This window comes from Sprattus sprattus, assembly GCF_963457725.1.
Source record: "Sprattus sprattus genome assembly, chromosome: 13".
NCBI classification, from domain to species: domain Eukaryota; kingdom Metazoa; phylum Chordata; class Actinopteri; order Clupeiformes; family Clupeidae; genus Sprattus; species Sprattus sprattus.
The window spans coordinates 4,656,350-4,669,464 of NC_137911.1; the positions used below are offsets into that span (position 1 = coordinate 4,656,350).

The window sequence follows — 13,115 nt, forward strand, 5'->3', positions numbered from 1 at the left end:
TCCTAGGACTAGATGACAGCCTCCAGCAGTACATCCATAACTTTGAGCGGGAGAAGATCAATGGGGAGCAGCTGCTAAAGATCTCTCACCAGGACCTGGAAGAGCTGGGGGTGACCCGGATCGGACACCAAGAGCTGGTCCTGGAGGCAGTGGACCTGCTCTGTGCTCTGGTTAGTATGCCCACAGAAACATTTCCCTAAACCTGGCAAATCTGAATGCCCAAGACCTCAATGGGTGAAAATGTGGTGCCCAAGCTCCTGTCACTGTTGTGTTTGTCATGGCAGCCTGTGGCACTGAAAGCATTCAGGCGGAGACTGATGGTGGAGCGTTTCCAAGCATTAAAGGGAGATCAGAGATGGAGCTCTGGAAACTATGGGCCATTATCCTCACCCCACCCTCCTCTGTCCCCTGCTTAGGAGCAGCCAGTCCTGGGCAGCAGTTACTGGTCTGGCTGCCTCAGCCTCTTGCGGCAGTGAATCAGTAGAGCAGAAAGCCTCTCGCCATTCCCACACTGCTCACTTTGGTGTGTATATGAGCACTTTCACAGAGGGAAAGGCCACCAAAGTTATTGGCTATTTGGGGCTATCTGAAATTGGGAGAAGTAGTTTGATGATGCTGTCAGCCTTTTATCACAATATGGTGGTGTAGGTGGAACATAAGATTCTCCCTCTCATTCTGTCCCATCAGTAATGGAAAGTAAAATAAAATGATAAGCGAACCATAGGTGGATTTGGCCTCAGTGTTTAGTTTTTTAGCATCCAGACAAAATGTCTGTACTCACAACCAGAGACTCATGGGAAAATCTTCTGAAGGCTTCCCTGGAGCGCTAGAATCTGACTAGCTTGTCGGCCGACCACCATAAAAACTGCCAGCAGTGGATTTACTGCAGGCAAGACTGTCTTAAACTAGACCTCCAGCAGGACACTTTCAAAGGAGAGAGAGAGGGGGGAATGAGAGGGAAAAGAGAGGAGAAAGTGCAGAGAAGAGAGAAGCTGAACGGCTAAATACATCCAAAGTGAACTCTAAGTCCCCACCAATACTCTGTTTTAGCAGATGGGACTGATTTGGATTTTACCACTTCCTGTGTCAAAAAATGCCACGTGTCAGCAGAGACTGATTCAATCTTAAACCAGGAGGTGTGTGATGTGAATGAATTCATTGAGATATGTTTTTATACCCAATGGTCATGACTCTTTAATATATGTATAAAGCCATGTACTACCTTTAGTTCCACTGGCTGTAGTCTTTTCACCCTTTCTTAAGTTTATACTGGCACGAGACCTTTCATGGGTCTTTGGATACCTTATGCGGATTTTATAGAGCCTGGAATGCAGGAATTTTCATTTTTAAAGGCACCCAGTGCAACTTTATGTAAACATTCAATGAAAAATAAACATTCAATTTCTAGTCTTTTTTACACGTAGTAAGTTTGAATAACTCCATACCATTACATATCGACATTCAAGGAGCAAAGATGAGACGTTGTTGTGTTGTGAGAACTGATAGAAAATCGTAAACAACAACAATCTATCTATCAGTTCTCACCACACAACGACGTCTCATCTTTGCTGCTTGAATGTCGGTATGTAATGGTATGGAGTTATTGAAACTTACTACGTGTAAAAAAGACTAGAAATTGAATGTTTATTTTTAAGCCTCGAAAGTTGCACTGGGTGCCTTTTAATGTCCTACACTGAAGCTGAACATCACCTGGTTGGTCAGCTGATCATGATTTCCTGCTGGAGCACAGCTGTTTGTGCTCACACATATGAACCTGACAGACTGAGGCATGTACACACACAACCACAACTACTTAATACAACCAAACAAGTGGAGCGAATCAAACAGGGGTAGCCTTAACACAGTTGTGCCACCAAATAAGTGTTAGGCCCTGGTCCAAGTGCAGGCTTTAACAGTAATATGGGGTTGACCCATGTTCAACTCATGCCCTAAGGTCTTATGCAGACAGACAAAACAGTTCCAAATGTGGAGATGGCTGTAACCTTTTCGCTGCTAGAAGAAACAAATGATCTTCTAAATGAGATGGCTTTGAAATGCTCTAGTTTGACAGTAGATCTCAGTGATATGCTGTCTAACAGATAAGGTATAGTCATTTGTAGTGAAAGCAAAGGACACCTGGAAACATTTAAAGTCAGCTTGCTTAAAGCTTTGATATAGCCTGGTGTCATAACACATGAACCATACCATACTTCCACAAGTCCAGAGCCCCTCCATATAGATCCTCTAATTGGTCCCAGATTCCATTCCTCCCAGTTTCAGTAAAGCCCAAAATGTTTTCTTTTGAGCCGCTTAATAAATTTGGCCTTTGTTTTCACTGTGTTCCCTGACATGATACGGAATCTTAAATAAACCCGCCATTAATTGAGAGTGATATTAGGAGTTGCGTAAGTCACACAAATAAGATCCAGGAACATGTGAGGGGGGTGCCTCTGAACGTTTGCTGACCCTTCGAAAAGGGAATACAAGGCCATAGTCACAGTGGGAGAAGTTCATCAAAGCTCCATTCTCATCACCTTCAATGACTCTGGCTATTTGTCACAGGTTTTTTTCATGAGACTCTTTTACCTCCTAAGGAAGTTGGCCTCTCGTTCCTATTAACTTCCTCCAAAGGTAAGGTCAACACCTCTGAGAGAGATGTGTAGTGGGCAGTCTCCAGGGAAATTACCTACAGCTGGTTCAAATGTTCAGTTTCCCCATTTTCCCCGCAGAGGTCATGTAATGTCTTAAAAGGCTTGTTCTCCTTGCCCACATTTTGGACACAGTAACCTCTCTGCATCACATGCTTGTTGCAATCTGGCCTGATGGGAAGGGTGTATTGGGCTTGGTGTGTTCTAAGCTCCGCTGGCCTACCTGTTGGCAAGAAAGCTTAGCATATCTAGCCACAAAGGTGCTTCTGCCTAAATAGCATTCTGTTCGTTATTAGATCTGACATTTTATATCTCAAATCTAGAGGTAATCTCAAATTACAAATGGATCATGGACCTGAACCTGGAACATGAATCTCTTCAGCATTTCAAAGCCTTTTTGTAGTTTTGCAATTAATTGGCAGTGTACACTGCCTGACTTGGACCTGACAGAGAGTATATAGCATCTCGTTTTCTAGTTTAGAGTCATCTTCTATTCTCAGGTCTTGATCTGGTATCCCCCTGTGAGGTAAAAGCCATCAGGACAAGCTACTCTGACAAAGGAGTCACGAAATATTTGAATGAAAAAAGCCGGAATTCATGGCCCATTAATTTATGACTTAAACAGAACCTCCTCTGAAACCCTGCACCTCCCTTGTGATCATCCAAAACCTTGTGGCCCTATCTACGGAAAGAAACCACCTATTGTCTTGGAGTGCTGGAATAGACATTAAGGCTGTTTTAAGCCAAGTGAGAGGTGGAAAGTGTGGTGTTTTACCAGTGCACGAGAGCTCTCTCTCCCTCTGCTCCAGACTCTAGAGTAAGTCTCAGGGAGAGTCGGAAACAGATGTGGACCCCCACCTGTCACCAGGGCAGACCTGAAGTTATCCCAATGGCCATGAGGGGTGATGGTTTCTGTTCTCACCTCTGACCACATGGACTTGTGGAGAACTGCTGTTTCTATAGTCCCGCTTCATTTCTCATGCGGCTCCACCGGCAGGACATGGGTCTGCTCGCAGCGCCCTCCTAAATGAAGAATTTCAAAGCGGCACGGGCTGTAAACCTGTCAAGGCTGTCTTTGGGCTGACACGGCAAGATAGCAAAGGCCTTCAAATGTTTTCAATTTAAAACGAATCTGACGTGGAAGCCACTGGCTAGTGGAAGCCAGTTGTGGGACCGTTAAACATCTGTATGGAGAAGGCTCACGGGGTCTGGGAGCAATCATGGCACTAATGAAGGCGCCAAAAGAGGTGTCTGAGATTTGAACCCAAACAAACAGCAGAATGGCTTCCACATCAGACCTCAGCAGCGAGTAGCAAACAAAGAGAAGCATGTTTTTGTTTTTGTTTATGTGAGCCAGACACAACAATGCAGCTCATGGGCTGCTTTGATCTGGCCTGTGCTGTAACAGTTGCTGATGCTTTTGTTTGGACTTTGTGGTAGTTTGCCAAACCACTTTCTACTATTCTGTCAAATTCGACTGTCTGGTTGCCACATTTCGTCTTTCTCTTTCACCATCTTTATATTAAAATGATGATTTACGGAGGGTTTGCTCTAGCTTCAGATTGGGATTTTAGATCTGAAACCTATTGCTAGAACTTACACTTATTTAACCTCAGTGTTGATCTGACTGTAAATGCAGTTAATATGCAGATATGCAGTGCTTACTTCACTAATTTCATCTGAGTGCTCACCAGCAGTGCAGTGTAACAAGGACCAGCTGCCAAAGGCAGTCCGACAGCACACGGTTTGTCAGGTGACCCTGCAAGGTTAATCTGTGTGAATAGGAAAGAACCGCAAATTTCAGGAATGTGAGAGAGGAAGTAGCTTTCAGGAATGCGCCCTTTGCTCACCTCATGTGAATCAGGTGAGGGCACGTGCAGCCCCTCCTGCAGCCCCTCCTGGGCATTCCTCCCTGGAGATAAGCTCTGACTAATGGCCTCCTCAGTCCCATGACCCATGCTCCTCCTACATGACTTCATACTGACTGGCCGGCAAATGTGTGCTTACATCTTGAATTTGTGACTTGAATATCTCAAACTTTAAAGTTTAACTATTTAACTTCTATTGTTTGTAGAAGTTTCAATAAGTGTCATCTCAAACACTATAATGGATATCACTTTGTTTAAAACATGTTGCCAATCAATCATATTGGCTGTATATTCAATATAATTGTTGCACTGAATAGGTATTTTTTTACTTTTATGTGTGGCATTTTGGCTAAAATGTAACAGAACGGTTTTGTTTTCATTGTGATGTCCGATAGATGTTATTCATAGGGTGTATTCACTTTTTAACTATTTCTCTTTTTTATTTGCTTTTCTTAGAACTATGGTGTTGAGACCGATAACCTGAAGAATCTGGTTGTACGAATGAGGGCAGCATCCAACAACCTTCACATGGGAACGTCTGAGCGGCGCAAAAGCCCCACATATGACGGTAACAACTCCAACAAGCCCCCCAACGAGTTCCTCACCTCTGTGGTGGAGCTCATCGGTGCTGCCAAGAGCCTCCTGGCCTGGTTGGACAGGTATGGTGTGATGACAGCCTTCCTATCAGAACCACTAAACCTAATGGTACACTGCATGCATGCTAGTTGTGGCATCTGGACAAAATAATGCAGTTCAGTCCCAGAATAATATGTTCATCATGGAATAACCATTTGAGCCAGGCAGCTGATAAAACTATAACCTCTTCCACTGGAGCAATAACATTCACAGAATCCTCTTATGACTTTGAGGGATCTGTTTCGCTCAAAAACACAGGTTCCTAAATGCTTGCTGACAAACCCAGAAGGAACACTATTTTAAGGCCATTCGGTCTTTACCCTTGAGAGTTCTTTTCCATAAATGTTTCAAGGGCAAATGAATGAAACTAGATCTAGTCTGGTTGGTTTCCGAATTCTCATTTGGTCTGGTCGATGTCCAGAATTTCCCATATTAACTGAGGGCATCACTCAACAGAAATAATATCTGTAGAATGTATTATGCTCATGTAGACTTCTGGGAGTTTGGTTTTCATTTCTATGGTTTAAGGAGGAGGACCTTGCAGAGGCCCGTCTCAGACTAATCATATTGTAGGACTGAAGAAACCATACTGTCCTTCAGTGATATTTTACCAGCTTGACTTCATGCCATCAATTCAAGCTTGATAGCTTCTCCCATCACATTTTGTGATTGTTTCATGGTTAAGCAGAGGAGGAATTGACAACTTTTTTGTGGCAGACAGATTTGTGGGAAGTTGACATGGAAACTCCCTCCGCTCTAAGATTTTTTATTTTTTTTCCCCTGTGACCTCAAACCCTGTGAACTCACGTGACGTTAGACGTGCTGTGATTAGCCTGGAGGCTGTCAATGCTATTGTGTGTGTCTGCTGCATTAGCCCCTAGAAGCAGCCTAACGTCACTATGTTGTCCCTGTGTGTGATTGATTGCCCATTCACTGTTTTGATATACCTTCAGTGTGCAGTCAGGGGCGTGCAGTCTGGGAGACGAATATTGTGGGAACACTCCAACAAAAGTAAAACCATTTTTTTTGTCTTTTTTTTTCTTCCTGCTCTCCCCCTGCTGTCTCCCCATGTCTTTCCTCTTTTCTTCTCGTCTCCCTCCCCCATCACTCTTCCGCTCTCTCTCCTCTATTTTCCCCACTTTCCATCTGAAGGACGCCCCTGACAGGAATCAGCGACTTCACAGCCACCAAGAACAAGATCATTCAGCTTTGCTTGGAGCTCACTACCACAGTTCAACAGGTCAGTCATCCTCTAATGTGCTTTATATCAAAACTGTCAGTAAAAGACCCATATTCCCCTAATGTTAAGTCTGTCCCGAGGTTGTTCTTGATGTACTGAAAGATCCTTCAGGGTTTGCACAGGCCATGGACATGATGTGGAGCCCGAGGTGGGCCGTGTTAACATATGGCAACATGAGTGGTTTTTGGGATCTCTGTTTCTTGCTAATGAGGGGAACCCCTTGGTGTAGCCGTCGCAGACTGCAAGTTTACAGTTTCATTAAAAAAAACCTCAGGCCTTTAAAAGGTGGCTGCCAGCATTCTTCAGCCTCATCCTCCTCCACGCCATGTGGATCCAGTTTCACTCCTGCAAGATGTTCCCCACAGGAGGCTTGCTTCTTTGTGCTTTCATTCCCACAATTGCTCCAAAGACATGAAGGTGGTCCATTCTTCAGTGGCAGATCTATGAATACTGCCATAACGTACCCCAAATCATTTTCTACCTTAGCAAACAGGGATTATTTTAAATCAACTTGAAATTCAATTGTCACAGGACAAAACTGACTATGACTTTTTGTGTTAGATTATGGTAGTTAATTGTTAGTGATGAGACATCCTTTTTGGCCCATTTTTTTTGTAATTTTGTTAAAAGCTTCATTTTTCAAACAGAGGAGGAAGAATCTCAGTCTTGGCATTCTTGTTGAATAGCTTCTGAGTTGGAGAGAAGCCCTCGCCTTGTTGCGAATGAATGATTGTGCGCATCTAGGAATGGGGAACTTGAGCCAGATAGGGGAAATGTTCTACTGAGTTAGTCGAAGAAGGTCAGGGTGTAAATGTCCTGCAGTGTCCTCCTGTCCTTTGAAGTGAACCGTTTCTGTTCAACCTCAGCCTTGAAACCTGTGGGTTCTCTCTAGACCTCTATAACCCTGAGCAACTTGAGGAAGCACTACGGTTTCCTACAAGGAACACGTGGACCCCCTTCCCCCTTACTATTGTAAGGCCCTATTCAGTGGTGTACTTTCAGCAGGGTGAATAGTTCACCGCTAAGTCTAAAAGAGTGTTAAAATAAGACATTTTAAGGGATAGGATAAACCATGCCTATAGCAAACACTACTGGAACTCTTGGCTTCCCAGTGATAAGGCCACGGGGGAGCTGTGTTAAACCATTGCCCGCTGTCTCTGTTCTGCAGCCAGGATGTTTGTGTGGACCTCGTGAGCCTTCATGGATACTTAATGAAGAATAAGCTCTAAGTATGACCAATCAATGCGCTGCAGTGTCACTAAAGAAATGTGTGTGGACACAAAAGCAGCAATAGTCATTCTCTCACTTGGTCTAGACTCTAGAGGGGGAGCGCTTATTTAGCTATATATAGAGATTTCAGAGGGTGGGTGGGGGGTTTGAGATATTGCTGAGGGCGTAACACATGCGGTTCTTGTACAGAGCATGTAATGAGGGGATTCGATTTGTGATGGCAAGGCTTTGGAACTTCAGCTTACTGCCCCCCCTAGCTGAACAACAACATTGGCTCAGTTGGTTTGCAACAGCCCCCTCTCTCTCTCTCTCTCTCTCTCTCTCTCTCTCTCTCTCTCTCTCTCTCTCTCTCTCTCTCTCTGTCGGTCTCTCTCTCTCTCTCTCTGTCGGTCTCTCCCTCTCCCTTTCTCTCTCTCTGTCGGTCTCTCTCTCTCTCTCTCTCTCTCTCTGTCGGTCTCTCTCTCTCTCTCTCTCCTGTCTGTGTCTGTCTCTCTCTCTTCCTTCCTCTCTCTCTCTCTGTCTCTCTCTCTCTCTCTCTCTTTCTGTCTCTCTTCCTGTCTCTGTCTCTCTTTCTGTCTTTCTCTCTGTCTCACCCCCTCCCTCTCCCTCCCGGTCTGCCACTTCATCACTTGGCAGGACAATTTGTCTCTAGTTTCAAATCAAAGACGGCAATCGGCAGAATCATCTGATCCCTATCAGCTGGTGTGTGTTGACACGAGCACCTCCGGGATGGTGCTGCTTCTTCATTCTGTGTTTACATGTCCTTCTTCCTTTGGATGTTTCTAACGTTGGCTCATTATGATCATAGGTTTGAGAAAACAGCACTGTGGCACAGAAAGATGTAGAAATGCCAAAATGTTATTTTGAGGATGTGGTAAATACTGACAAACCAACTCAAGGATGGTGCAGAGATTGAATTAAGAGGATGTTTTGATGTGGAACAGACCAGCAGTATTTGCTTTGTTTTGTCTCGGAATTGACCAGTAATCTCAAGTTGAAATCATTGAGGAATATGTTATTCACCCTGTCATTTTCTAAATATAGAATGATTTTCTGTTTAATGTGATGGAATTTACGCCACATTCCCTCCAAAACCCACATTTCTTTCCACCCCTTTTGGAAAATCATTTTGGAAAACTTTGTATTGGATCCAGAAATGAGTACGAATACATGTTTTTCTAGTTTGTTCTTTTTGCCTACAGACAAAAGCACGAGTGATATGAACCAATACAAATATTCACAATCCACATTTGAAAAACACACAAACCAATTAAACAAAGTCTATGCAATGCAAGAGGAATGTAACTTAATATCCACGGCAGCTAATTCTGACTTGCGGTTCACTTAGTCAGTTCATTCATACTCAAACCAGATCTAGATCTCCCTTATCTCTCTCCATGAGTAGGTCAAGAGCAGGTTACAGGCACGGAACCACAGAACCTCCCCTGCTGTGTCCATCACTCGTACAATAGATCCACATGGGCAAACAGGCATGCCTTTGTGGCCCTAACTCCCTAACTGGCACAGAACATAAACAAATTAACATTCTTTTCATGTTTACATTGAATACCACTGAGGGACCGTACTTGAAGGTTTAAACCGACTTTTAAACACCATTAGAACATATCTATTTGTTTTTCAACTTTCAAATACCTTTTTTTTCTCTAAGAGCTAAATTTATTTTCCAAACTAATAAGGTCAATCCACCCATTAGGTTCTAATTCTATCCAGTTCACGCTTCAACTGAAGAGAAAGCCTCAGATGCAACTGTGGACATAACACACTTGAACTTGAGAGCCCTTCATTCACAGGCTAAAGAGATTGGGTTACTGTCCGTGAACCCAGCGCTGTGGATGTGGGCTAACTCTCCCACACGGTCACAGCCACTGCTGATGGTGGGGGGACAGGTGTCGTCTTTACATTCCCAGCGTTGGTGACGTGCTGTAGGCCGTCTGTTCTCAACACATGCGAACACTCACGCACATGAAGTCGTCCATTCATCTGACACTTGCACACAGACTTTAACCACAATACTTTGACTTGGCCAACACGTGGATGACGCATAGAAATGCACACACTCTTGTAAGTTCAAAATGTACTCTGACACATCCTTACAAAATATGTACACACACACACACACACACACACACAAATACTATCAGACAAAATGGACACATACAGTATATTTAATATGTGTATTCATACACACACACACACACACACACACACACACACACACACACATACACATGCCACCCGTTCAGCTGTGTTCTTGCAGCTGTGAATGAACAGTCCCACCTGTAGCTGTTGGTCAAAGGGGGGTCACCCTCTCTGCCCTCTCTCTAGGCTGACACAGCAGTTACCCCTGATGGACACTTTATATCCAGCCCCAGCTGCCAGCCCTAGCTAGCCATGATTCCCACACAGCCAAGCAAATGTGAAATCAGTCTCGCCAGAGGACCCCCTTGTTCTCCAGTCCTCCCCTTCAGCTTTAGGAGTGGCTGCAGGGCTCACAGAAGTGCAGACTCCTCTCCATTCCCTTTAAAACATGGGGCTGAGATGACTCCCTCTTGGCCTCCTGCTTTTAGATCTCCTGAATGCTGAGCCTGTTTGCTGTCTCTCCCTGTAGTTTAGCGCAACGCCACACAGTATGATGCAATTATCTTGTCCCCAAGCTGACATGGAAATGTAATTCAAACCTGCAAACTGTTGATTTAAAGCACCACCTCTTGTCCCACAGCTCTATATTTGGATGTTTAATTACATCATTTTCCGCGTATATCACATCTGACCTTGGTATTTTCCTATTGCGTTCTTATTTCGATGCGATGGCTTTGCTCTGTTTGTTGTTAACATTTGTGCAGTGGTGATTGCAGTCTCACAGAGTTGTCTGTTTCACAGGACTGCCCTGTCTTCGACATGGAGGAGAAGATTCTGGAAGTTGTAAGTACTCTTTTAGAAATATTCATTAAACACTCACTTCCTCCTGACGGTCTTAACTTCAACACACACACACACACACACACACACACACACACCCACCCATCAGAAACAGAATCCTTGAGTGGACTGAACTCTGCACTTAGGGCCAGATGTCTTTTACCCTTCATTCCCTGTGAGAATTCTTGGCACAAGTCCAGGCAATAGAGGAAGCAGTGAGGAGGTGTTAGTACATTTCCAAGGGAAATTGCTAATCCATGTACAGGGAGATTGAGTGACCGGGCTCTCAGCAACCCTCCCCCACTTCATCAGTCTATGAAAAAGAGCTACAGACGGGGGCCACTGGTAAAGGCGGACGGGTAGATTTGCCTATTCCCATCCATCAGAGCTTCCTGTTGGGTGACACTCTCCAGACCGCTCCATCCCCCGCCGGTCCATGACAGTGGGCTTCCTGTTTTCCCAGACACCCCTGGTGATCACCATAGCAACCGCACACATGGCAGGACAGACTACTACGCTACCCCTGCACCTCTTCTCTGCAGCGCTTATGTGTGCAGAGCTGCAGACGTAATGCACAGAGCAGGTCCACTGCTCTGCAGAGCTGAGAAATGTTGTTTTCATTGTGGTCAGTGTTGTTGGCACTTCCCCCCCCCCTCCCTCTTGTGAGCTGTGAGCTGTTAGTGTATTTGTGCAGTCAGCAGAAAATTCAATTGAGGATAAACTAGTTTGCTTTAGTGGTGCTTCATTGGTGTGTTTGTGTTTGTGTGTGTCTCTGTTGGTTTGTTGTGTACCTTTGAGTTGAATGCTTTGCTTTTGTGTGTAAATTGAATGACGTTGTTTTAACATCTGTGTGAGCGTACAAGTTTGTGTCTGCTTGTGTGCGTCAGTCAGTCCTTCATTGTGACTTGTGTGCTTGGATTTGTTTTGGGTTCTTGCTACAAGCAAGGGGGGAGAAGAAAAGCCTCTTTCTTGGGCTCACGTCACCCAACGGCCCCCACTAATGATGACAAAGTGGTGTGATTGGCCTTAATAATGGGGGGGATGGGGACTTTCCTGCTAGTCTTTGCTACCCTTTGTAACACCCTCGGACCATCTAATGCAGTGTTCATTCTGACAGCTCTACATTAGGTCATAGTCCTAGTCTTTTAGATGGAAATCCAAATACATTTGCAGTCACATTTAGGCCCCCTTTACTCAAGGTCTAGATTAACTTTTAGTCATTTAAAACACTCTTAATTTTAGTCAGTTTTTGTCAACAACAATTCAAAATATTTCAGTTTAGTTGAGTTAATGAAGCCTCACTATATTTTTTGGAGGTGTTGTGGGCCTAATTCAATGAAACACGTGCAAAGGAAGGTGCCCACTTGACATCCCAAGTGAAATGCTCATGAAATGCATCTTTGTTGTTGTTGTTGTTGTTAAGTATCATTAAGTATGGGTATGTTGGTTGTAGTGCACCCTGCTGTGTTCTAGTAATTACAGGTGTGTTGGGTATGAGTACTTGCATGTGACAGAGAGGTGTGATCGCTGTGGGAGGTCACTAACTAATAGGACAAGGAATTTACCAGCGTTCCCTGTGTATAGTCAAAGGCCAATTTTGAAACCAAATTAAATGCAGTAAAAGTATTGAATGTCTGGTTGTCATCCAGAAACAATATGGGCAAAAATACATGTGTCTGAATCTACAGCTCACAGTCAGTGCGGTTACATGTGTCCAGTTTCCGAGCGTAGTCGGGGTTCAATCGAAGATCCAATTCATGTAACTCCCCAAATCTAGATTTCCTGTGTCAGACTGAAATCCGATTTACACCCCCAGATAAGTGATCGGATTACGCTGGAAATCAGACAACTCGCGCATGTAACTCTCGAAACTAGATTACAACTGGACAACAACAACTTTTGCGCATGCTTGAGATCCTGCCCATAGACATACAGCCGCGGAAAAAATTAAGAGACCACTTCAAAATTATCAGTTTCTCTGGTTTTACTATTTATTGGTATGAGTTAAAGTAAAGTTAACATTTTAGGTTTATTCTATAAACTACTGGCAACAGTTCTACCAAATTTCAAATAAAAATATTGTCATTTAGAGCATTTATTTGCAGAAAAATGACAATTGGTCAAAATAGCAAAATAAATGGAATGTTTTCAGATCTCGAATAATGCAAAGAAAACAAGTTCATATTCATTTTTAAACTACACAATACTAATGCTTTAACTTAAGAAGAGATTAGAAATCAATATCTGGAAACACTGCATCTTTTTTGTTATTTTGACCAATTGTCATTTTTCTGCAAATAATGCTCTAAATGACCAGTATTTTTATTTGAAATTCTGTACAAATGTTGTCAGTAGTTTATAGAATGGAACAAAAATGTTAATTTTACTCAAACACATACCAATAAATAGTAAAACCAGAAAAACTGATAAATTTTTTAAAGTGGTCTCTTCATTTTTTCGGCGGCTGTATATACATGCATCATATATGTCTATGATATGATAATCGCTGCTAGACGCTCACTGTTCTTGTGCTACCTCTCATTCACTTTGAAA

The 13,115-nt window shown here is 43.5% G+C and overlaps 1 protein-coding gene across 1 annotated transcript in view; it reads left to right on the plus strand.

Moving 5' to 3' along the window:
- Window positions 1-13,115, plus strand: part of LOC308374019 (connector enhancer of kinase suppressor of ras 3-like) — a 52,045-nt gene that overhangs the window by 19,307 nt on the left and 19,623 nt on the right. Inside the window, exons 2-5 of the mRNA XM_080849708.1 lie at window positions 7-170; window positions 4,973-5,175; window positions 6,305-6,392; window positions 10,524-10,565. Of these exons, the coding sequence (XP_080705834.1) occupies window positions 7-170; window positions 4,973-5,175; window positions 6,305-6,392; window positions 10,524-10,565 (497 nt within the window). The remainder of the gene's footprint in view (window positions 1-6; window positions 171-4,972; window positions 5,176-6,304; window positions 6,393-10,523; window positions 10,566-13,115) is intronic.